Here is a 25,961-nt window from a genome sequence, read left to right as displayed (position 1 = left end):
TTCTCATTACTTGAATGTATAATTACACTGTAACAAGGACACCTTAAAATAAAGTGTAACCGTATGTTTTTTTGTGTGTGTGTGTGAAAGAATTGAATGGTTTTATTCAGCAAATTGATTCATATCTTTTCATCAAAGAATCCTGAAAAAAAGTATCACGGTCTCTGCACAAATATGAAGCAGCACAACTGTTTTCAACATTGAAATGTTAATAATAATCAGAAATGTTTCTTGATCATCAAATCCTCGTATCAGAATGATTTCATGAGGATCATGTGACACTGAAGACTGGAGTAATGATGCTGAATATTCTGCTTTGATCACATTTGAACATATTCACATAGAAAACATGTTTCACAACATTATTCTAATTTTGATCAAATAAATGCAGCTTTGGTGAGCAGTAGAGACTTCTTTCAGAAGCAAACAACAAACTTTTAAAGGTAGTGCATGTACTAAACCTCAACCCAAAGATCCACAACTCTAGTTAAAGATAAATTGATAAAATGTTCAGTTTCGTTCCTGTGAAAACATCTTTCATGTTTCCGAGCACCTTAACCAGGGTGAGTGTGTAAAAGACATCAGGCCAGACATGTGTGATTGACAGAAGTCTGTTTCTTGTGTCCGTGTCAGTTGATATCCGGGAAATTAAGGAGATCCGTACGGGGCAGAAGTCCCGGGACTTCGATCGGTATGTGGAGGACTTGTCTGTGCGGCCCGAACATTCCCACTGCTTCGTCATCCTCTACGGGACGGAGTTTCGGCTCAAAGCGCTCAGTCTGGCAGGTGAGCGTCCAGAGAAATCCAAATCAAAGCGTATTAGAGTTGTAGTGTACACACACACACACACACACACACACACACACACTGACACTTGTGTTCCTCTGTCTGTGTCCCGCAGCGACCTCAGACGAGGAGATGGTCATGTGGGTGAAGGGTTTGACCTGGCTGCAGTCGGATACGTTACGCTCCCCCACACCCCTGCAGATAGAAAGGTGACCTTTGACCTCTACGTGCCCCTCTCCCAGTAGATATTGACTGATGGTAACCGTTAAGTTCACGTCAAGTGTAGCGAGTGCCTAAAGAGTGACGTCACAGCCTTATAGGAACACTAACCTGAAGACGAAACAAGGCTTTCCAGTTGCACTTTATTTGACCGTATGTGTACGTACTTGCTGTAGAAAACACGTACAAGTGTACATACTTGCTGAAGAAAATATAAGGTAACTGCATGGGTTAAGGTTAGGTTTAGGGGTAATACCTAGTTATTACCCAGTTATTGTATGTACATGGGGAACAGGACTGTAAAATAAAGTCCTGCTGATCACAGAAGTACTGAGATAAAAGGTCATCCGGGGCCTGTTATGAGTACTGTGAATTCAGACATACTGCTTTTGTCACGTACTGTTTTTCACCTACTATAGAGTAGGGAAGTATGTGATTTCAGATGCAGCCTAATTCATCCAGTAAGGAAAGTCTTTGAGTCATTCATTTAAGAGATTCATTCAAAAACACTGATTCATCCAGTAAGGAAACAAGAAAAGTCATTGAGTGAGTCATTGAATCATTCATTCAAGAGATTCATTCAAAAACATTGATTCATCCAGTAAGGAAACAAGTAAAGTCGTTGAGTGAATCATTGAGTCATTCATTCAAGAGATTCTTTCAAAAACACTGATTCACCCAGTAAGGAAACAAGTAAAGTCATTGAGTGAGTCATTGAATCATTCATTCAAGAGATTCATTCAAAAACACTGATTCATCCAGTAAGGAAACAAGTAAAGTCGTTGAGTGAATCATTGAGTCATTCATTCAAGAGATTCATTCAAAAACACTGATTCATCCAGTAAGGAAACAAGTCATTGAGTGAGTCATTGAATCATTCATTCAAGAGATTCATTCAAAAACACTGATTCATCCAGTAAGGAAACAAGTAAAGTCGTTGAGTGAATCATTGAGTCATTCATTCAAGAGATTCATTCAAAAACACTGATTCATCCAGTAATGAAACAATTGAAGTCATTTGAGTGAGTCATTGAATCATTCATTTAAGAGATTCATTCAAAAACTCTGATTCATCCAGTAATGAAACAATTGAAGTCTTTGAGTGAGTCATTGAATCATTCATTCAAGAGATTCATTCAAAAACACTGATTCATCCAGTAAGGAAACAAGTGAATTATTTAGTCATTGAATCATTCATTCATAATTAAAAAATATTATTATTATTTTGTTTAGCTGTCTGTTCAAAATCGTGGGAAAATTACAATCTCTATTTAGAACGAAAAAATCCTGCTTTTCAATAAATCCAGAATCTTGCAGCTCTAATGTATTTCTGATCTTTTAATATCAGTGTTTCGGTACATTAAGGCAGTTTAAGTGTTTCTTATGTAAAGCGTTCTATAAAGTCCTGCTGTTTTTAGGGATTTTTCCCATGAAATTGAAAATCGACCGGCCTGTTCTGCACTTCTTTGCATGTTTTTTCCCCCCAGGTCTCTGCGACAGTCACGTGACTTAAAACTATAGATAATTGTGAATTTAAAAAAAGTGAAAAGCAAAAAAACCACAACAACATTAAAGTGTTGTATTAATGCTTTTTCCTCTTTTATATAGGTGGCTGAGAAAGCAGTTTCACGCGGTGGATCGCAACAGGGAAGACAGGTGTGTTACGTGTGAATGTCATCGGCCCGCTCTTCTCTCTGTAGAGAAACTGGTGTAGCGCACCATCATGTTGAGGGACGCACACACAGATGTGTGTTTGAGATGTTTCTCTGACGTTGCGATTCTTATAATCTCATCTTCCTTTCGATTTATCTACGTTGTGATGTATGCTTTAGGGGAGAAATGGCTGACTCAGAGATACCTGGCCTTATTAACACACACACACACACACACACACACACACACACACACACACACACACACACACTCCTGTTGGGTAAATAGAGCTCAGAGAAGGCACATCCTGCAACAGGAAACAAAGCTCAGAGCGTGTGTGTGTGTGTGTGTGTGAAGGTAAATACACAGAGAGCGAGTGAAAGACACAGAGGTGTGTGAGGTGTCGTATTCAGTTGAAATGGTGGACGTGTGTGTGGATGAGAAATGACATTTTCCGCTAAATCAAAAGTGACGTACACATTAGAAATTAATCAACTTTTGATGATCAAGAAACTGATTATCATCAGTGCTGAAAACAGTCGTGCCGCTTCATATTTTTGTGGAAACTGTGATAAATAATTTTTCAGGATTCTTTGATGAACAGAAAGAATAGCATTTTAAATAGAAATATGTTGTAACATTGTCTTTACGCTCACTTTTGATCAGTTTAGTGGGTCCTTGCTGAAAAAAAGTATTAGTTTTCTTTGAAAAGACTCCAAACTTTTGAACAGTAGTGTATTGCACACACAACAGGCATAGATGTGTACATGTATACATAAAACGTTTGTACATTAGACATGTAATAGCTTTAGATTAGTTTTTTGAGTAATGAATGTTGTAATGAATAAACCAGATTGATGTAAACTCTCCTGGTCATCCTCATGTGAAGCCCTTTCGTAACCACATTCCCAAACTTTCTGTGTTTGGCAGGATTTCCTGTAAGGATCTGAAGAGTATGCTGTGTCAAGTCAACTACAGGGTTCCCAATATGAGGTTCTTACGAGAGAAACTTCCGGTAACTTCTCTCCACTCACTTCTCATATTAGTGTAGAATTAATCGTTATTGTATAATGTTTATATACCATGTGGTTCGATTATTTTGGTTACGCCGTGAACTGCAGTAACATCACTGGATATTATTGTGTATTTACTTACTCCATGTTAAAACATTTATGTTTTATTCATATTAATATTGGTTGTATTTTGTGTGGTTTGTTGGTTAGGATGGAGAGCTGAGGAATGGAGATGTGTCGTATAGTCATTTCGCCCAGCTGTACCGCAGCCTGATGTTTGATGCACAGAAATCAGTGAGTTCAGGTTTATTTGTGTGTTGGTGGAGGCGAACCCCTCCTCAGAGCCACTCAAACCCCATCAGTTTGCCCCGCTTCTCAAATGGCCTTCGCGTCAATACTGGCCCTTTTAAAAAGCCACAAGATCTATCGGCTGAAAGCCATTAGTCCACTCACACACACAGCACTGATGACCCTTGCACTCAAAGGGATGTGTGTGTGTGTAGGTTGAATCACTTGAGTAGATGTTTGCTATCTCCTCGGATGATTAGTGTCTGATGGGTCTGTATGTGTAGAGCTGCAGATGTTTTTACCGCGGTGTTTTACCGTACTGGAGCTGAAATAGCTACACTCACAAGATCGGTTATTAATTGTATTATTCACATAATAAGCATTTTTTTTCTGTTTCTTTACAGATGGAGATTCCACTGCTGCAAAGGTGTTCACTCACTTCTCTCCGTCTTTCTCTTTTTCAAGCTAAAGAATTTAAGAATGGCATAAATGATCATTTACAACACATTTAACTTTCATATTAAGATATATTTACAAGTAAAACAGAATATTCAGTAATAATATAGGGCAGAATTTATTTATTGGGATTTGAACTAACTATTTTAAGTGTTAGGCTGTTATATTATTATTACTAACTTATTAATTGTGCACAATAAGACCTTTTAATAAATGGTCATTTATTATAGTTTGGTTGGTTGATTAGTGAGTTGGGTACTATTTAAATTGATTCTCCCTCAAAGAGCAAAAATTTTAGATGATAGGGAAAGAGTTAGTTAGTTAGTTAGTTAGTTAGTTAGTTAGTTAGTTAGTTAGTTAGTTAGTTAGTTAGTTAGTTAGTTAGTTAGTTAGTTAGTTAGTAACAAAATGTTAGATGATGGGAAAAGGGTCGGTTGGTTAGTTATTTTGGTTCTTCAATGGAGAATCACATTACCCAACTATCTAACTAACCAACCAACCCTTTTCTCATCATCTAACATTTTGTTTCTAACAACTAACAAACTAACCAAACCTTTTCCCGTCATCTAATTGTTTTGTTCTTTGATGGAGAATCACACCACCCAACTAACTATTAGATGATCGGGGAAGGTTTGGTTAGCTGGTTAGTTAGTTGTTAGAAACAAAATGTTAGATGATGGAGAAAGGGTTGGTTGGGTGGTGTGATTCTCCATCAAAGAACCAACATATTAGATGATGGGGGAAGGTTTGGTTGGTTGATTGGTTAGTTGGTTAGTAAGTGTATAAAATCAGTCTCCCTCAAAGAAAAGAAGGTTTGATCAGGGGTGTCCAGACCTGTTCCTGGATGGCCAGTGTCCCGTGACTCTATTAGCAGGATTACACACCCTGTGCTAGGATGATGGAGGATTGTTGGGTGTCTAGTTAGTTCAATATTATGATTAGTTATATTAGTTAGTTAGTGTATAAAATGATTCTTCCTCAAAGAGCCAAAATGTAAGATGGGGAAAGAGTTTGTTGGTTAGAGGATAAATTTAATCACCGTCTAAACAGCCAAAATGTAAGATGGAGAAAGAAAGAGTTAGTTGGTTAGTTGGTTGGTTAGAGTATAAATGTAATCACAAATCAATCTAAATAGCCAGAATGTAAGATGAGGAAAGAGTTAGTTAGTTGAATTGTGCACAAAAAGACCTACTAGTAAATGGTAATTTATTATAGTTTATATAATGTATCTGAATTGTTATCAGACATCCTAGAACATCTGTTGGGTTTCCAGACACGAGGCTGTAACACTGATCTGTGTGTTTCTGACAGGTTTATTGAGAGACCAGAACAGAAGATCTCACTGGAGGACTTCCAGAACTTCCTAATTGAACATCAGAAGGTTAGATATGCATTTTTTCACTTTATTGCTCAAAGCAAACGAGCCGTCACTGTATTACACATTAATTGGATGCATATGTTTGTACAGTAGAGTGGGTTGTTGAGGGAAGAGAATCTGTACTTCAGATGTTTGGTAATAACCGTTCCATATAAATATATATATGTGTGTGTGTGTGTGTGTGTGTCCTCAGGAGCTTTGGGCCACAGACAGTAACAAGGTGCAGGAGTTTATGTTCCACTACCTGAAGGATCCTCTACGAGAGATCGAGCAGCCGTACTTTCATCAAGACGAGGTGACATTTACATTGACATTTATGTTTCTGGCAAACGCATTTATGCAAAGTGACTAGTGCATTTACTCAGCATGTGCGTTCCCAGGGAATCAAACCCATAACAAGCGTTGCAAGCGCCCCGCTTTACCCGCATCACCACTTCCTGCTTCACTGCAGTATCGTGCCACCACAGATTTGTTTCTTTGATATGTTTATCCGCCTCTTCTTAACTTATTAGTTGCTTATGAATTTCCTAATCTATTATTTGCAAGAACTATTTAAATTAGGTATTTGTATTAAACTTAGAGTTATTTTCTTACATGTTCATATTCATTGCATATAGTTAATATTGAGAGGAAATGTTTATAAAACATTGATGTTTGACACGCATTCCTCATTTATTTTTAGTAAATAATTGGAGTAGCTATTTTACACACAAATCATAAAGATGTCAACAAAGTAAAAAATTAATTCTGCTTCTTTAGAAAATAGGAAAGAGCATTTCCTGGTTCATGTTCCCTTTACTGATAAAACCCCCTTGTTGTATTTTGTACTCTTTCATGAAGATTGGAGCACTAAAGCGGTTGAGTGGTTTTAGTGTTGTTTGTGTACATCAGCAGTGCTGAGGACTAACTCACGCTGCTGTCTTCAGTTTCAGCATGCTGACGGTAACGTGTTTTGTGGTTCTCAGTTCCTCACGTACCTGTTCTCTAAAGAGAACACTATCTGGGACTCGCAGCTCGATCAGGTGCGGCCAGAGGACATGAACAACCCCCTGTCCCACTACTGGATCTCCTCGTCCCACAACACGTGAGTAGAGGCGTGACCGCTGTTCCCTGTGAGCTGCTCACTGAAGCACATTTTCAGTATTCAACTGAACAGTTCAGATTGAACTGACACTTTTAAGAGGCTGTATGTTTATTAAAGTTCTCTCTGTGGGGTATCTAGTAATTAGTGGTCTCTAGATAACATCCATCCTTTTTTTTTGTAGTTCATCCATTGGTTAGATAGATAGTTAGTTTGTTAGTGTATAATCCCCCAAAATGTTAGATGATGGGGAAAGGGTTAGTTGGTTGTTTACTTAGATCAAACACCCGCTTAGATCAGGGGTGTCCAGACCTGCTCCTGGAGGGCCAGTGGCCCATTGGCGGGGGAGGAGGCTTAGTTAGTTAGTTAGTTAGTTAGTTAGTTAGTTAGTTAGTTAGTTAGTTAGTTAGTTAGTTAGTTAGTTAGTTAGTTAGTTAGTTAGTTAGTTAGTTAGTTAGTTAGTTAGTTAGTTAGTTAGTTAGTTAGTTAGTTAGTTAGTTAGTTAGTTAGGAAAAAAATGTTAGATGATGGGAAAAGGGTTGGTTAGTTATTTTGGTTCTTTGATGGAGAATCACATTACCCAACTATCTAACTAACAAACCAACCAACCCTTTTCTCACCATCTTAACATTTTGTTTCTAACAACTAACAAACTAATCTAACCTTCTCCCATCATATTTTTTTTTTTGTTCTTTGATGGAGAATCACACTACCCAACTAACAATTAGATGATCGGGGAAGGTTTGGTTAGCTGGTTAGTTAGTTGTTAGAAACAAAATGTTAGATGATGGAGAAAGGGTTGGTTGGGTGGTGTGATTCTCCATCAAAGAACCAACATATTAGATGATGGGGGAAGGTTTGGTTGGTTGGTTGATTGGTTAGTTGGTTAGTAAGTGTATAAAATCAGTCCCCCTCAAAGAAAAGAAGGTTTGATCAGGGGTGTCCAGACCTGTTCCTGGATGGCCAGTGTCCCGTGACTCTATTAGCAGGATTACACACCCTGTGCTAGAGGATGATGGAGGATTGTTGGGTTGGGTGTCTAGTTAGTTAGTTAGTGTATAAAATGATTCTCCCTTAAAGAGCAAAAATGTAAGATGATGAGTAAGGGTTTAGTCAGTTGGTTAGAATATAGATTCAATCACCCTCTAAATAGCCAGAATGTTGGATGGGGAAAGTATTACTATTACGCATAATCTGATCATAAATGTCTGTGTTTTGTGTAAAATGACAATTTTTCTGGAGTTTTTGGGTGGTTCTGGATGGTGTGGTCCTCGTTGATGGGTGTCTGTTAGATGAGATCACTGGAGTAGAGGACTGAATCAAACTCATTCACACACACAGCAACTAGAATTTAAAACCCTGATGAACAAGGCTCAGTAAAATGTTGAATACATGCGCCACATTAGGTGTACTGTACACACAATATCTCTTCTCTTAGCGCTCTGAACTCTTTCATTATGGTGCGAGGTTTGCACATGACTCAAAGTGATTTTAGCCAATATATTTGTTCTAGCTAATCTGTCATTACATTGACCTATTAAAAGTAGATAATCATTGGATATGATTTTCACTGGTGTAGCAAGGGGTAGATTATTTATATTGTGATTGACCTATCTATTGGTAGTCATTATAATGTCTTCATGGGATGTTGTTTTTACATGTATAGGTCTTTAACTCTGTAACGAACTCTTGCGAGATTCAGAGGGTGACCTCGCATAGCGCAACGACACGTCATCCTATAGAGGAAGATTGTGGTGGAGCGAACAGAGCATCATGGGACAACGGCGATTGTTTGCACGTACATATCAAACCCTGGGATTTTTGAGTGGACTAGATTTTGGGACTGAAATATGTTGGTGGATTTTTTTTTTTATCGGTCTCATTGTGGAGCTTGGTGTTTTTTGGATTGGATGGCTCACCTTTGAGGATTTAAAACAGACACGGTCTTCACGAAGCTGCTCACAGACTTTATCTGCCTTATCTGTGAGACTGATTCAAACTTGGCATCAACATTCTGGACTGAAAAACTATTTGCCCTCACGTCCGCACTCATATGAGAACACACACGCTGGGTTTATTTTGTCTTTGTAAGCTTTATAAATGTTATATACACTTTGGTGCTTGAACGAATTGTGTGTGTGCTTGTTTAACTATTTTGCCTCCTTTATTTACTTCCTTAAAAAGATCTATTATTTTTCTTGATGTAAAATTCCCAGTATACTAGGGGAAGTGTTACATAGTGGTGGCACATATGGGGAAGTTCTATGGTTTTACTTTAATGGATATACAGTGTATTTGCCATAATGGAGGGAATAGAGAGTAACACACAAGTCAATTGTTCAAGATGCTACTTGTATTAACAACCAAGTTGCATCGACTCCCAGTGATAATGCTGACAAAGTGGTGGATTAGGGCTGGGCGATAAAACGATAACGATATGTATCGCGATAGACACGTAATCAATATCAATAAAAAATGCGTTCGATAAAACGTTCGATAATTTTTTTTTTCGTCGGAAGAAACCAGCAAGCAGGTTTGATTGCATGAACAAAGGCACTCACTCTCTAGTAACTAGATAAAACAGGAAAAGTCAGCTCGTCTGACTTGAAGTCTGACCGTAGTCAGACCAATGTCATCTGCAGATTATGCAAGACCGTCGTCAGTTTCTCTGTTATTCGCGTGCTGATGCGCTGTTAGCATGTGTTTCTCAGCGCGTACATGTGAAGCTCACATGCACTAAAAGCCTGTCTACCAGCGCCTGAATACTAAGTAATCTTTCGAGTCTTATTTTGCTCATACTGTTATATACACACAAGGTTTACATAAACTAGTCGGATATGTCTAAAGTGAAAGCAAACTTGAGAAAATTGAGAGAAAATCTGCTTGACAAATGCGTGTATAATAGACGCGTCGCGCGCAGCTCTTAAAGAGACAGTAGTAATAGTAAACACGCTGCCGCTTGTCCCTAAAGGGATAGTTAACCCAAAAAAATAAAAATTATCTCATTATTTACGCACTCTAATGTTGTTCCAAACCTGTATTAATTGCCTTCTAATATTTTCTAATATTAATATTTTGAAGAATGTGGGTATCCAAACAGTAGCTGGTCCCCATTGACTTCCATAGGAGAAAAATATACTATGGAAGTCACTGGGGTACATCAACTGTTGGTCATTCTTCCAAATAACTTTTATTTTCAACAGAAGAAAGAAACTTATTCGAGTTTAAAACAACGTGAGAGAGTAAATTATGAAAATTAGGATTTTTAGGAGAACTATCCCTTTAATGTTAATAAAACAACAAAATGTAAAGAGAAAATCACTCACTGCTCTTGACTAATAACTTTATTAATAGCTTTAAGTATCAATGTATAATTTATAGAAAATAGAAAGAAATAGATTTATAGAATTTATAGAAAGAAGTCGTAATATTATATTTTTGCCATATCGCCCACCCCTTTATAAAGCATTTATTACGTATTCTTTAATTTTGCACCTTAATGTTAAGAGATAATTGTTAAGTGTTCATTGTGATTTTAGACTTTTGAGTTTTCCATGGTCGTGTTGACATTTCTGCCTTTATAACTGATGGGATTATAATCAGAGGTAGGTTAAGTTTAAAATAAAAAAATCTTTAAATGTAATATATTTGTCTCCTGAACTGGTCCTTATTTTAAATATGTTATAAAAAAAATTCAATAATTATCGATATCGGCCGATATAAAACACTTATATCGTGATACAGTTTTCAGCCATATCGCCCAGCCCTATGGTGGATACTGCTGGGGTAACACCTAATATAGATTTCTCGGTTGGTCCATTTGTTACAAGACACAATCTCTACCGCTGAAGTAACTTCCATGTTGAGTTCTCTTTACATTTCTGATTTTGATGATGAAGTTGATGATGTAGAGAAAGATGAATGTGATGTTAATGACATGCAAATGATGAAAGCAGATTTAGACAAAATGAAGGTGGATTTATTGGCTCTTGGTAATAGAGTACAGGCGGAGGGAACATGATTTCAAACAATCTGTGGAGAGTGCACTAAATAGAGTGCATGTTTTCGTGTTGCCTTGGCTATCTTGAGTTGGATGAACATTTCCAGAAATCTCTGGAGAAGTTGGAAAGAGTGGTGGCTGACTGTTTTCTGAGGAGAGACGAGAGGTGGGAAGATCAATTAAAAAAGCTGCGATTTACAAGTACACCTTCTTTCTCCAGACACCAACCTTATACTCCAGTTACTTCCCTGTCATCTGTTGATGCTCCTAAAACCCCTATTCCAGCCATTAGAGTCAAACAACCTCCCAGAAAATCTATCGATGTTACGTATGATGTTTCACCTGTTGATACGCAACTTACTGTTTCTTCATTTTGTGCTCAGCCACTGATTCGTCTGGAATTTCCCATCTTTGGTGAGTCTTGTGAGACTGCTGATGTACTCACCTTCATTGATCAGTGTGAAAATTACTTGGAAATCTGACCGCTTCCTAGTTTAGAGCTCATTGGGACCCTGAGCACAGTGTTGCGTGGTCCTGCTCTGAGCTGGTGGAAAGCTGAGAAAAGAAAGGTCTCCGATTGGCAATCCTTCAAAAAAGCGTTCAGGACAGCATTTCTACCTGAGGATTACCTCACTGAGGTGGAAGATAAGCTGAGATCGATGGTCCAACAACCTGGACAACGTTTGAGGGATTTTGCTTATGATTATCGAGCCCTTTGTCTGAAGTGGAAATCAGATATCTCGGAGGATGAAATAGTGAGTCGTGCTCTGAATAACATTAACAGGATGCAGGATGTCTCAGAGGCACGGTGAGGACGATTGAACAGTTGGTAAATGGTGGAAAAGGACTGCATGGGGGCTAAAGACTACTGGAAAAAGGTTGACAGTTATAACTGCAAAGAAAAGACTGATAAGAAACAACCTGAACATAGTACTTCAAAACATCTGGCTGGACTGAACATAGCACAACCTCACTCAGTGTCATCCCTCTTGTTGATCCCTGTAATGGTAAAGAATAAAGAGATAAAGGCAGTTGCTGACACAGGAAGTACATTTACTTTGATGCAAGAGAGTCTGTGGAGATCATTAGGAGGAGATGTGTTGTGGTGCTCGGCTGGACATCCACAACGTTTCATGTTGGCTGATGGACAAGTGCACCAAGCGATTGATCAAAAGAGCATTTGTTATAAGTGGCATAACCAGGTATGTCGATTGAACCCGTATATTCTGAAAGACGTTCGCCTGGCCTTCCCCTTGATAACAGGTCTAGACTTTTTGAGAGCTGCAGAAGCTATCTTGGAGGTTGGCCAAAACAGATATGGCCTGAAAACTGATGAAGGTTATGATTATTGTACCTTCTTACCAGATGAGAGTGCTCTAAGGACTTCTAACATTGCTGCTGATGAAACCCTCATCCAAACTGTCACTACAAACCGTCATTATGCCCTACCTCCTTCCTGGGAACCTCCATTCAAACCACTGATATCTGAAGATGCACCAGTACCGGATAAACCTGAGGAGCTGCAGAAGCTGATGGCAGCTTGGCCTCGTACAACCTCCAGTATCTTGGGAAGGACTGCAATGGAGAAACATAAAATTGTGTTATCTGACACAATGGCAATTAAATCCAGAGCCTATCGGGTACCTCCCTTCAAGAAACATATAATTGAAGATCATGTAGGCCAAATGCTCAAAGACAATGTCATTGAGCCCTCCTTTTAGCCTTGGGCCTCCCTTGTCGTCCTGGTCCCAAAAACTGATAGTTTGTACCGGTTCTGTGTGGACTACAGGAAAATAAACAGTAAATCAGTACCGGATGCTTATCCAATGCCAATCATTCACAACATCCTTGAGTCCTTGGAAGGCACAACCTTGTTTACTACCTTAGATCTGCGGTCTGGCTATTGGCAGCTAGAGATGGAGGAAGAGAGTAAAGCCAAAACAGCTTTTATTAAAACCAAAGGGCTATTTCAATTTCGGGTTATGCCTTATGGTCTCCGAAATGCAGCCGCCAATTTCTAGAGACTCATGGAAAAGGTTTTTGCAGAGCTGAGACGACAATTCTGTTTCGTGTACATAGACGACATAATAATTTACTCCAAATCATTGGAAAAACACATCAGTCATCTTAATATAATTCTCCAAAGACTCACGGAGGCCAACCTTACCCTCAACAAGAAGTGCCATTTCTTCAAAAGACAACTCAAATTCCTGGGACATATCATCTCTGGAAAAGGAGTGGTGGTTGACAGAGGAAAGACAGAAGCCGTCGCTCGGTATTCTCTTCTCACTGACTTTAAAACGCTACAATTCATTCCCTACTTTGCAGATATCAGCTCAATTTAACAACCTAAAGAAAAAAGATGTGAAATGGGACTGGACCCCTGAATGCCAGGCCAGCTTCGATACATTAAGCAATCTCTCCAGAATCCACCCTGTACTGACACAACCTGATCTCACAAAGCCATTTCTAGTACACACTGACGCAAGCGATGTGGGCCTCAGTCAGCTAACCTCTAATGCAGAAAAGGTGATTTCTTATGCGTCACAAACTCTGCGAGGAGCAGAGATCAACTACTCCACTTCTGAAAAGGAATGCTTGGCAGTTGTCTGGGCAGTGGACAAGTGGAGACACCACCTGGAAGGTAGGAGGTTTGACGTCTATACAGACCATGCTGCACTAGCTTGGGCCTTTAACTGTCCCAAGACCAGCTCATGCCTGACCCGTTGGACCCTACGCTTGCAGCAGTTTGAGTTTCATGTTCATCATAGGAAAGGATGTCTTAACCTAGGCTCTGATGCATTGTCCAGATCACTTGAACTGGTGAGTGGAGAGGAAGCACAGTGTTTAGCAATAACAACACCAAAACATCCTTCTGACATACCACTCACCATGGATGAAATAGCTCACGCCCAACAACAAGATGAAACCATTACTCGTCTGCAGTCTGAAACAAAAACGAGAAAGGTAAAAGACCCACAAATTATTCAAAGTTCTCCAAGGGGTTTTATACGGTAAAGTGCTGGTGAAGAATAATGGGAACAAGCCTCAGACATTAATTCCTGGATTTCTTAATTACTTTCACGATAACCCTCTGGGCGGACACATGGGTCAACTGAAAACGTTGCTGAGGCTGTTGGAAGTGTAATTGTGGCCAACGGTGCGCAAGGATGTATGGCAGCATGTGAAGGGATGTAATAACTGTCAACAATACAAACATGACTATACTGAACCCAGTGGTCTTCTTCAAACCACTGAAGTAACAGAGCCTGGACAAATGCTGGGTGTGGACTTGATGGGACATTTCCCAAGTAGCAAAAAATAAAACCCTTACCTCCTTGTCATCCTGGATTATTACTCGAAATGGGTAGAATTATTTCCCCTTCGAGATAGTAAAGCTCCAAAAATAGTTCGGATATTGAGGGTTGAAATATTTACCCGCTGGAGGGTGCCAAAATACCTTGTGTCCGACCGGGGTGCCCAATTTACATCAAGTCTGATGTCAGATCTCAGTAAGACATGGGGAAGTATCCAAATTTAACCACCAGTTATCATCCACAAACCAATCTTACTGAACGCATAAACCGAACTTTAAAGACCATGATCGCTTCATATGTGGGACAGTACCATCAGTTATGGGATCAATGGCTTGTTGAGTTCCCTCTTGCTATTAACTCTGCTTATCAGGAAACAACGCCAGCTGAGTTGATGATTGGCAGACAGCTCCAGGGACCACTAGAAAGACTGAATCATAGATCCCCCTCACCTAACCAACCCGCTTATGATCTCTTTGAACGACAGAAGATCATGGCAGAGGAAATCAAGAGGAGAATCGAGGTCCAAAAGAACAGACAAGCAAGATACTACATTTCCCAGAGGCAAGATACGCAGTTTCAGCCAGGTGATGTCGTCTGGGTGAAGACTCATCCTCTTTCATCCGCTGCAAACAAGTACTCTGTTAAATGGGAGGGTCCAGCTGAGATAATAAAGAAATTGGTGCCAATAAATAACACCATTCAGTGGGGCATCCCTCCAAGAACAGACAATATAAATGTTGATAATCTTAAATGCTAGTACGGCCAGTCTCCTCTGATGCCGTCAGCTGGGGGCGGGGTCTATGTAGCAAAGCCTCATAAGGGGTAGATTATTTATATTGTGATTGACCTATGTATTGGTAGTCATTATAATGTCTTCACGGGATGTTGTTTTTACGTGTATAGGTCTTTAACTCTGTAACAAATCTTACGAGATTCAGAGGGTGACCTCGCATAGCGCAACGACACGTCATCCTATAGATTGTAGGATTGTAGTATATGGAGAGCAAACAGAGCGTCATGGGGCCGCGATTGTTTGCACGTACATATCAAACCCTGAGATTTTTGAGTGGACTAGATTTTGGGACTGAAATATGTTGGTGGATTTTTTTTATTGGTCTCATTGTGGAGCTTGACATTTTTTGGATTGGATGGCTCACCTTTGAGGATTTAAAACAGACATGGTCTTCACGAAGCTGCTCACAGACTTTATCTGCCTTATCTGTGAGACTGATTCAAACTTGGCATCAACATGCTGGACTGAAAAACTATTTGCCCTCACGTCCGCACTCACATGAGAACACACACGCTGGGTTTATTTTGTCTTTGTAAGCTTTATATTAGGGTTGTGTATTGGCAAGAATCTGGTGATACGATATGTATCACGATACATGGGCCACGATTCAATATATTGTAATATATTTCGATATTATATATATATATATATATATATATATATATATATATATATATATATATATATATATATACTGCTCAAAAAAAATAAAGGAACACTTTGAAAACACATCAGATCTCAATGGGGAAAAATATCATGCTGGATATCTATACTAATATGGACTGGGTAATGTGTTATGAACGAAAGGATGCCACATCGTTTGATGGAAATGAAAATGTTCAACCTACAGAGGACTGAATTCAAAAACACCCCGAAAATCTAAGTGAAAAAATGATGCAGCAGGCTGGTCAATTTTGCTGAAATTTCATTGCAGCAACTCAAAATGGCACTCAGTAGTTTGTATGGCCCCCACGTGCTTGTATGCATGCCTAACAACGTTTGGGCATGCTCCTAATGAGATGATGGATGGTGTCCTGGGGTATTTCCTCCCAGATCTGGACCAGCGCATCACTGAGCTCCTGGACAGTCTGAGGTGCAACCAGGTGATGTCAGATGGACCGAAACACAATGTCCCAGAGGTGTTCTATTGGATGTAGGTCAGGTGAGCGTGGTGGCCCTTCAATGGTATCATTCCTTCATCCTCCAGGAACTGCCTGCATGCTCTCGCCACATGAGGCCGGGCATTGTTGTGCACCAGGAGGAACCCAGGACCCACTGCACCAGCATAGGGTCTGACAATGGATCCAAGGATTTCATCCCGATACCTAATGGCAGTCAGGGTGCAATTGTCTAGCCTGCAGAGGTCTGTGCGTCCCTCCATGGATATGCCTCCCCAGACCATCACTGACCCACCACCAAACCGGTCATGCTGAACGATGTTACAGGCAGCATAACATTCTCCACGGCTTCTCCAGACCCTTCCTGTCTGTCACGTGCTCAGGGTGAACCTGCTCTCATTTGTGAAAACCACAGGGCACCAGTGGCGGACCTGCCGATTCTGGTGTTCAATGGGAAATGCCAATCGAGCTCTCTGGTGCTGGGCAGTGAGCACAGGGCCCACTAGAGGACGTCGGGCCCTCAGGCCACCCTCATGAAGTTTGTTTCTGATTGTTTGGTCAGAGACATTCACACCAGTGGCCTGCTGGAGGTCATTTAGTAGGGCTCTGGCAGTGTTCATCATGTTCCTCCTCGCACAAAAGAGCAGATACCGGTCCTGCTGATGGGTTAAGGACCTTCTACGGCCCTGTCCAGCTCTCCTAGAGTAGCTGTTTGTCTTCCTGGAATCTCCTCCATGCTCTTGAGACTGTGCTGGGAGACACAGCAAACCTTCTGGCAATGGCACGTATTGATGAGCCATCCTGAAGGAGCTGGACTGCCTGCGCAACCTCTGTAGAGTCCAGGTATCGCCTCATGCTACCAGTAGTGACACTGACCCTAGCCAAATGCAAAACTGGTGAAAAACACTCCGAAAAGATGAGTAGGGAAAAAATGTCAGTGGCCTCCACCTGTAAAACCATTCCTGTTTTGGGGGTTGTCTTACTGTTGGCCATCTAGTGCACCTGCTGTTAATTTCATTAACACTAAAGCAGCTGAAACTGATTACCAACCCCCTCTGTTACTTAACTGACCAGATCAATATCCCAGGAGTTTAACTGACTTGATGCTATTCTCTGATTAACAAGTGTTCCCTTTATTTTTTTGAGCAGTGTATTAGAGGTGGGCATAGATTATTTTTTTTAATCTAGATTAATCTAGATTAATTTCGAAATTAATCTAGATTAATCTAGATTAAAATGGCTCATTTGAATTCTGCCGAAGGCATTCAGAATATGTGTGCTACCCAAATAATGACTATAAAAGTAAGTATTTGAGAACGGGTTTCTCAAGCCAGGTGGCGCATTAGACCAGGGGCTCATCTCCTGTTTCCAAAATGCATCACAAACTGCTTGAGAAAGCTGTTCTACTCATAGACTGTAAAAAGTTACTACTGTACTGTTACCGTCCGTAGGCAACATTAGGTAGGTCTATGTTATTATCAACTACTATAGGCTATCAATTAGGGATGGGCGATATGGCCTAAAATCCATATTGTGATATACATTGCAGCCTCTTGCGATAACGATATTATAATAAAACCATTTCAGAACAGGTTACACAGACCCTGCTAAACAACTGCTAAATGGTTTTTTTTTTTTTTTTTTTTTTTTTTTTTTTTAAGGGTGCATGTAGTTTTGAGAACATATATTGTGCAAAACTGTAAGTATACAACATCATTTTGCAGATAAATAAAATGTAAGTACACTAGCTGCAGAGACTTAAGTAGGTCTAATGTTTACTATGGCTTGGAGCTTATGAAACCCCAAATTTAAAATTAGAATATTCTAACTGATGTCTTTTCAGTTAAAAAGAAACACAACAACGATTCTTTAAATCGGGCGCAGACAGAGATTGTTCTACACCACTCAGATATATTGGGAATAATACGAGCGCGCTGGTATTCAGTGATATGTTTCATTTTGAATTTGAGGTGGTAGAACGGATTAGTCGTGTGTTAACTTACCGAACTGTTACACCACACAGTCTACGTCGGACGGCTTAAATCCGAACCAAGTCCAAATAATGGATGTTGCACCAGCACCGATCTTTTACACCAGCTTTAACTTTCAGCCGTGTTTACTTAAGATGACGACGAATATGATGCTTTGCAGCCGTGTCTTCCTCGCGGCCGCGGGTAGATTGCGTCATCATAGCTTGTGTAGCTTGAGCCAGCTCCCAACCCAACTTGGCGTTAACGCCGATAACGGCCCACTACTAATATATATATATTATTATTTTATTTTTTTTAAGTAGGACTATATTTTAGAAAAAGTAATATTTAAAAAAAGACATGATGTGCATAAAAGTTAAAGAAGTTTACTTTAGGTTAACAATTCAGTACACAGAAAATCAAACTGCCAGTATGGGATTGTGGTTCACATGTTCTTAGGCCGGCAACACACTGGCTGCGTGGCGTTTCTGTTGCGTGTCAGCTGCGTGGCGTTTGCATGGTGTTTTCCATGTCTTTGCACACCAGAAACATGTCTGCCGTGGCGCTGCTGCCGCTAGGTGACATAAGCCTCATTGGTGATATATTTGACAAATGGGGAGAGAGTTGTGGAAGGCCTATACTTCATGTTAAACATAAATATATAGCAGCAAAGACAACGTCGGCAGTGTTAACAGCAAAATAGGCTATAGAATATTTCGTTCTGTGTTGACAGGTGTAGTATTTGAAAATCGATAAATATTTTTTTTTAATTACATTTATATTTGCATTTATGTCAACACCTAGACACTTTTAAACATCAAAATGACATTTAATAATATGTATTCATGTCAAAATGGCATATAAACATATTTTCCTGTTCTATTTTGCCTGGAAACGCTTCCAACACGCTAGCATGCACACGTTTTCCGCGCGGCTCGAGCCGCACCTGAGGCGTGCGTGTCACGCAGCTAGTGTGCAAGCTCTCTAACCTGTTAACATGGGAGCCGAAATAAAAATGGACACGCCACGCAGCCAGTGTGTCGCCGGCCTTAGTGAGCAAATTTTTATATGCTCAAGTAGGCCATAATAAAAGAAAATACATATAGAGCTGGTAAGTCCCGCCCCTTCCGCAAAACCCCGCTGGACCTCAAAGTTGAAAAACCGTCAATGCAAGTGAATGGGAGAAAATAATTATTTTCTGGTCCCGTTTGAATTGTGCCATGAATGTGAATATATGTTGTCTGTGAATTTTTTATATAACTTTTCATGTAAAGAATGATACAATTTAGCGGGTAGAAGTTTGATACGGTTAGACTTTGTGTGAGAGCACTTTGTGGACTACAACTCTCGACGCGTTTGAAACGTCAACACCACTAGCACACGGACACTAGCTCACGGATCCCGCTAAACATGGCTGTGTCTTTGGTGCACTTCACCGCCTTCTTTCAGAGAGAAGACAAAATCGTTGAAGTTGGTGAAAACCACGGGTAAGTCAACTTTATGGTGTGACGTCACATAGGCGACATGTAGTCTTTCTCGTTATGTCTTTTCCACAACTGCTAGCCGAAGAATCATACCATTTACTGTCAAACTCGTAACATGAAAAGTTATAAAAAAAATTCACAGACAACATATGTTCACATTCATGGCACAATTCAAACGGGACCAGAAAATAATTATTTTCTCCCATTCACTTGCATTGACGGTTTTTCAACTTTGAGGTCCAGCGGGGTTTTACGGAAGGGGCGGGACTTACCAGCTCGATAACCCGTCACAATACATAACACATTATGTGCAAATTAAATTTGTGGTTTTACCAGAGTACTTGATTTTTCCCAGACACAATTTACAAACTGCATGGTTCCTGTCTATATCGGTTGTGCCCTCTTTACTCTGGAAACCAAAATGATTCCACACTTCTGCACGGAATGCAGCGGGAGCCGGTCTTACACGGGGTTCAGCCAGCTACATTGTTACATTGTTCCTTCCTACTTCCTTATTTTATGCTTATCGTTTATTTTAATGAGAGAATCTTTGAGAGATTTTACAATAAGCAAATCAGATACCGCTTAAGATTTTAGACAGTGTATGTGTATATACAGTGGGGAGAACAAGTATTTCATACACTGCCGATTTTGCAGGTTTTCCCACTTACAAAACATGTAGAAGTCTGTAATTGTTATCATAGGTACTCTTCAACTGTGAGTGACGGAATCTAAATCAAAAATCCAGAAAATCACATTGTATGATTTTTAAGTAATTAATTAGCATTTTATAGCATGACATAAGTATTTGATACATCAGAAAAGCAGAACTTAATATTTGGTACAGAAACCTTTCTTTGCAATTACAGAGATCATACGTTTCGTGTATCTTCTTGCACACACTACAGCAGGGATTCTGGCCCACTCCTCCATACAGACCTTCTCCAGATCCTTCAGGTTTCGGGGCTGTCGCTGGGCAATACGGACTTTCAGCTCCCTCCAAAGATTTTCTATTGGGTTCATGTCTGGAGACTGGCTAGGCCACTCCAGGACCTTGAGATGCTTCTTACGGAGCCACTCCTTAGTTGCCCTGGCTGTGTGTTTCGGGTCGTTGTCATGCTGGAAGACCCAGCCATGACCCATCTTCAATGCTCTTACTGAGGGAAGGAGGTAGTTGGTCAAGATCTTGCGATACATAGCCCCATCCATCCTCCCCTCAATACGGTGCAGTCGTCCTGTCCCCTTTGCAGAAAAGCATCCCCAAAGAATGATGTTTCCACCTCCATGCTTCACGGTTGGGATGGTGTTCTTGGAGTTGTACTCATCCTTCTTCTTCCTCCAAACACGGCGAGTAGAGTTTTTGTCTCTATTTTTGTTTCATCAGACCACATGACCTTCTCCCATTCCTCCTCTGGATCATCCAGATGGTCATTGGCTTCAGATGGGCCTTGACTGCTGCAGGATTTTAATCCATGACGGCGTAGTGTGTTACTAATGGTTTTCTTTGAGACTGTGGTCCCAGCTCTCTTCAGGTCATTGACCAGGTCCTGCCGTGTAGTTCTGGGCTGATCCCTCACCTTCCTCATGATCATTGATGCCCCACGAGGTGAGATCTTGCATGGTGCCCCAGACCGAGGGAGATTGACCGTCATCTTGAACTTCTTCCATTTTCTAATAATTGCGCCAACAGTTGTTGCCTTCTCACCAAGCTGCTTGCCTACTGTCATGTAGCCCATCCCAGCCTTGTCCAGGTCTACAATTGTATCCCTGATGTCCTTACACAGCTCTCTGGTCTTGGCCATTGTGGAGAGGTTGAAGTCTGTCTGATTGAGTGTGTGGACAGGTGTCTTTTATACAGGTAACGAGTTCAAACAGGTGCAGTTAATACAGGTAATGAGTGGAGAACAGGAGGGCTTCTTAAAGAAAAACTAACAGGTCTGTGAGAGACGGAATTCTTACTGGTTGGTAGGTGATCAAATACTTATGTCGTGCAATAAAATGCAAATTAATTATTTAAAAATCATACAATGTGATTTTCTGGATTTTTGTTTTAGATTCCGTCATTCACTGTTGAAGAGTACCTATGATAAATTTTACAGACTTCTACATGCTTTGTAAGTAGGAAAACTTGCAAAATCGGCAGTGTATCAAATACTTGTTCTCCTCACTGTATATACTGTTTACTTTAACAAAGAGAAGTCATCTGAGAAAGTGCATTGTGTATCTGTCAGTAACCTGTAAACCTTGAATAGAAACACGTCTGACATCATTGGCTAAATCTAAAAAAGCCAGATGACGAGTGGACAGATTTCTATATTTCATATATGATATGATATTTCAGATGGGTGAAGAAGTCTTACTATGTTGTGTGGTGTCTTTCAATCAGGACTGATTTTAAATGTTGGTATTTTGCTTTTTGTTTGTCTGGTATGACTAGATTATAAAGCTATTAGGTGGTTCAAAGGGAACCGGATAAAGACTGACAGAATGGAAAGAATTTTTGAACATGTTTGTACAGCGTCTGCAGTGTTTATAAGCTGTAATAAAGGTGAAACTGATGCTAGTGTGAGGTGTGATGTGTGTATGGAGTAATGCAGACAGGTCTGACGTGTGTGTGCTGGTATTTTTAGCTATCTGACGGGAGACCAGTTTTCCAGCGAGTCGTCTCTGGAGGCGTACGCCCGCTGTCTACGGATGGGCTGCAGATGCATCGAGTGTAAGTCACAGCCTAACACTATTATTAGTAATGATCACTGCTTCATATACAAATACATTCTGAAATATTACCATTTCAGAAACTAACATGCTGTAAATACCGGTTTGCAATAATTGCATTGAACAATATATCATAAATACTTTCTCCCAGTAGTAAAACTAGCAGGCTACAACAGTATGACACTATGCATGCATTTATATTATTGAATTGGTAAATAATAAAAAATAAATATCCTGCAGTTTTAGTGTCCTAGGTTCTGGAGTTAAAAGTTAAAAATCTGAAATTATTATTTTTTTCTTTTTTCTTTTGGTTGGTTAGTTTGTTTTTATTTGTTTGATATGGGTTGTTTGTTTTTGTATTTCTGATTTGGTTTTCTTTTCTTTTTAAAATCATTTTCTGGATTTACTGGACAGGATTAAACAAACAAAAAGCACAGAAATCTATAACAATTAAATTATGCCTTTATTTATTTATTTATTTATTTATTTTTGTTTGATTTATTTATTTTAGGAGCTGAAATTTGTCTCATTTGAAATTAGAACTATTATTTATTTTAGAGCTATAACCGTAGGACTAGACTAACATGGCCAGATCTGTTGTTTTATGATTTGTGGCATAGTAAAATAAATAACTATACTTCAGTTTTAGCGTCGCTCTGGGATTTTTTTATTTTTTTTTTTATCTAAAATGAATGGATTTGTTTGTTAGTTTAGGTTGGTTTTTTATTTATTTTTTTATTCTTGTTCCTTGTTTATTTGTAATTAATTTTCTACATTTTTACAAATGTAAATAATATAAAATAAACAATCAAACTAACATAAAACTCTGAAATGTATAACAATTGTATTTTATTTTTGCTTATTTTTAAGCAGTGAATATTGTGTTTGTAAACTAGAAATATTTATCACAACTAGACTTTATTAGACTCTATTTCGACTGAATAATGTTTACTATTGTCTTTTAGAGCTACTTTACAGCAGAACTCTGTTTGCATCATTAAATCGTTATTTCTCTGTTTAACCCTATAAAGCCGTTTTAAAACAATGTATTGTGTAAAGTGCTCTGTAAATAAAGGTGACTTGACTACAATAGCAAGTTTTATGATTTGTGGCATGTTGTTGTGTTTCTGGCAGGCAGTTATAGTGTGTGTGTGTTGTGTGTGTGTGTGTTTGTTTTGCAGTGGACTGCTGGGACGGTCCTGATGGCATGCCTGTCATCTACCACGGTCACACCCTCACCACCAAGATCAAGTTCAGCGATGTGCTTCAGACCATCAAAGAGCACGCCTTCGTCACGTCTGAGTGAGTGTGTGTCTGGTCAAACCCACATGACGTCTGCGCTCGTGTGATGATTAGATATGGTCATCTTTTCAAGAATGTGCGGTATGCTATAATCTGATTACGTTGCTTGTGTTTGCATGCAGCTATCCCATCATCCTCTCCATCGAGGACCACTGCAGCATTGTCCAGCAGAGAAACATGGCCACCCACTTTAGGAGAGTGTTTGCAGACATGCTCCTGACCAAAGCGGTGGACATCTCGGCGGACGGCCTGCCCTCACCCAATCAGCTCAAGAGGAAGATCCTAATCAAGGTGAGAGTCATTGGTCATGTGGCAGGAAACTGTGTTTTTGGCCACTCCAGCCAGTTGCTCAACAAGGCCTGTTTATTGTTGAATTGATGTGTTCAGCACAAGAAACTAGCTGAGGGAAGCGCGTACGAGGAGGTCTCGTCTTCAACGCCGTACTCGGAGAACGACATCAGCAACTCCATCAAGAACGGGATCCTGTACCTGGAGGACCCCATCAACCACGTGAGATCCTCTTCATCCACTCTTACAGGACGGTTTAATCTGCTGGCATGATGATCTCATGATGAATGTGCGCTGGTGTCGTCCTCACAGGAGTGGTACCCTCACTTCTTCGTCCTGACCAGCAATAAGATCTATTATTCTGAGGAGACGTCAAGTAATCAAGGGAACGAGGATGAGGAGGAGCACAGAGAGGTGAGGAACACGCACTGACCGACCGTCTGCAGTTCGCAGTTACAGGTTTACAGTTGCTCAGCTAGTTTCAAAATGGGATCCTTAGAGTCGTAGACATTTTAAAGTGTCGTTTTCTTTGTAATTGTTACAATGTCGTTAGTATATGTAAATGAACAATGGGGGTTCGAGTTAAGGTTAGGACTGAGTTTCCTGGGCCGAGAAATTTGACAGCTCACGGACAGTCCGATCGGCAGAGGGTTATTAATAGAGTAGGTTTATCACTGAATATGGTATCGCACTTTGTCTACTCGTTAAACCGCATTATGGTAAAAATGGAGCACTATGACAACCGCTTTCTTTCTTTCAGCTTTCCCACTTAATATTAAGTGTATAATTTATATCATATTTAAATTAATAATTTGGTACGATGCACTTATTGTGTACATTGTACTTGTATTCACAACATCTATAATTGCACTGTTGACACTTTAAACAGACCCTTATCCCCAAACCTGCCTCTAAACGTACCCGTATCCTCCTCAATAGCAGCACAAGTGTTTTGATGGAAGTATATAGCTTTATTTGTCCCTTTACAGGGCAATTTAAGTTGCTTCAACCTCACAAACATACACATTTTTATAAAACAGAAAAAACATCACAAACATTTACGAAAACATCACAAACCCCGGGCATTTATAATGATTCTTCATATAACTGTTATTTAAAATTTCATGGTACCTTTATCTTTGTTTCAAATAAGTACTTACACTCATAATTGCATTTGGAACAAAAGACCTAGAAGCTTTAACGGTCCTCCACTTGGGCTCTCTATATCGCTTTCCTGAGGGAAGCTGTTCAAATTATAAAAACAAAATGTGAGATGTATCCTCTAGGACAGTCAAGGACTTCCTAAGAACATTTCTCTCACACAGAGCAGACAAACCCAGCTGTACAGATCCTGTAATCTTTGACCCTAAATTAATAATGCGCTGAAGCTGGGATCTACTTTTAACATTTAATCCATAAAACCAACAAATCATAGCAAAGGTCAAAACAGTTTGAATAAAAGATCTATAAAACATTATCAATATAGATTTATCCACTTCAAAGGACTTAAGCTTCCTCAATAAATATAACCGTTTTTGTGCTTTCGATATAATAAGATTTGTGTTTTCCACCCACCAAAGCTTATCATCAAATAATAGTAGTTAAAGACACTTAAAGGGGTGGTATAATGCCCTTTTCACAAGATGTAAAATAAGTCTCTGATGTCCCCAGAGTGTGTGTGTGAAGTTTTAGCTCAAAATACCCCACAGATATTTTTATATAGCATGTTAAAATCGTCACTTTTTGAGGGTGAGCAAAAACGCACTGTTTTTGTGTCTGTCCCTTTAAATGCAAATGAGCTGCTGCTCCCGGCACAGGGGGCGGAGCTTCAACAGCTTGTGTCCTTTTATCTCACACACACATGCACTGAACTTTTCAAACACTTTTAGCCTTTTATGTTCAAACCGAAGTCAGACAATGATGGAGAGACTCTAGAAGTGACAACATGTAGACAACATTTCTGACTGGTTAGTTGATGAATTTATGTAGTTTGTCATTTTCTAGTCATTGATTAGCATATTCTGTCATTATAATCTATAAATCGTGTTCCGGGGGCGGGGTTCATGTAAATTCTAGGGTTGGTGATGTCACTAACCCGGG

At 39.7% G+C, this 25,961-nt stretch overlaps 1 protein-coding gene across 1 annotated transcript in view; it reads left to right on the top strand.

Moving 5' to 3' along the window:
• Positions 1 to 25,961, top strand: part of plcg1 (phospholipase C, gamma 1) — a 73,821-nt gene that overhangs the window by 20,657 nt on the left and 27,203 nt on the right. Inside the window, exons 3-16 of the mRNA XM_081386493.1 lie at positions 634 to 786; positions 902 to 995; positions 2,614 to 2,661; positions 3,589 to 3,673; positions 3,882 to 3,965; positions 4,364 to 4,386; positions 5,727 to 5,796; positions 5,987 to 6,088; positions 6,759 to 6,877; positions 22,187 to 22,272; positions 23,453 to 23,573; positions 23,696 to 23,864; positions 23,961 to 24,083; positions 24,174 to 24,275. Of these exons, the coding sequence (XP_081242619.1) occupies positions 634 to 786; positions 902 to 995; positions 2,614 to 2,661; positions 3,589 to 3,673; positions 3,882 to 3,965; positions 4,364 to 4,386; positions 5,727 to 5,796; positions 5,987 to 6,088; positions 6,759 to 6,877; positions 22,187 to 22,272; positions 23,453 to 23,573; positions 23,696 to 23,864; positions 23,961 to 24,083; positions 24,174 to 24,275 (1,379 nt within the window). The remainder of the gene's footprint in view (positions 1 to 633; positions 787 to 901; positions 996 to 2,613; positions 2,662 to 3,588; positions 3,674 to 3,881; positions 3,966 to 4,363; positions 4,387 to 5,726; positions 5,797 to 5,986; positions 6,089 to 6,758; positions 6,878 to 22,186; positions 22,273 to 23,452; positions 23,574 to 23,695; positions 23,865 to 23,960; positions 24,084 to 24,173; positions 24,276 to 25,961) is intronic.

The sequence above is a fragment of the Scardinius erythrophthalmus genome (genome assembly GCF_964197995.2).
Source record: "Scardinius erythrophthalmus genome assembly, chromosome: 15".
NCBI lineage: Eukaryota > Metazoa > Chordata > Actinopteri > Cypriniformes > Leuciscidae > Scardinius > Scardinius erythrophthalmus.
The sequence above is the reverse complement of the archived record's forward strand: the minus strand, read 5'-3'. Positions and strand labels throughout refer to the sequence as shown.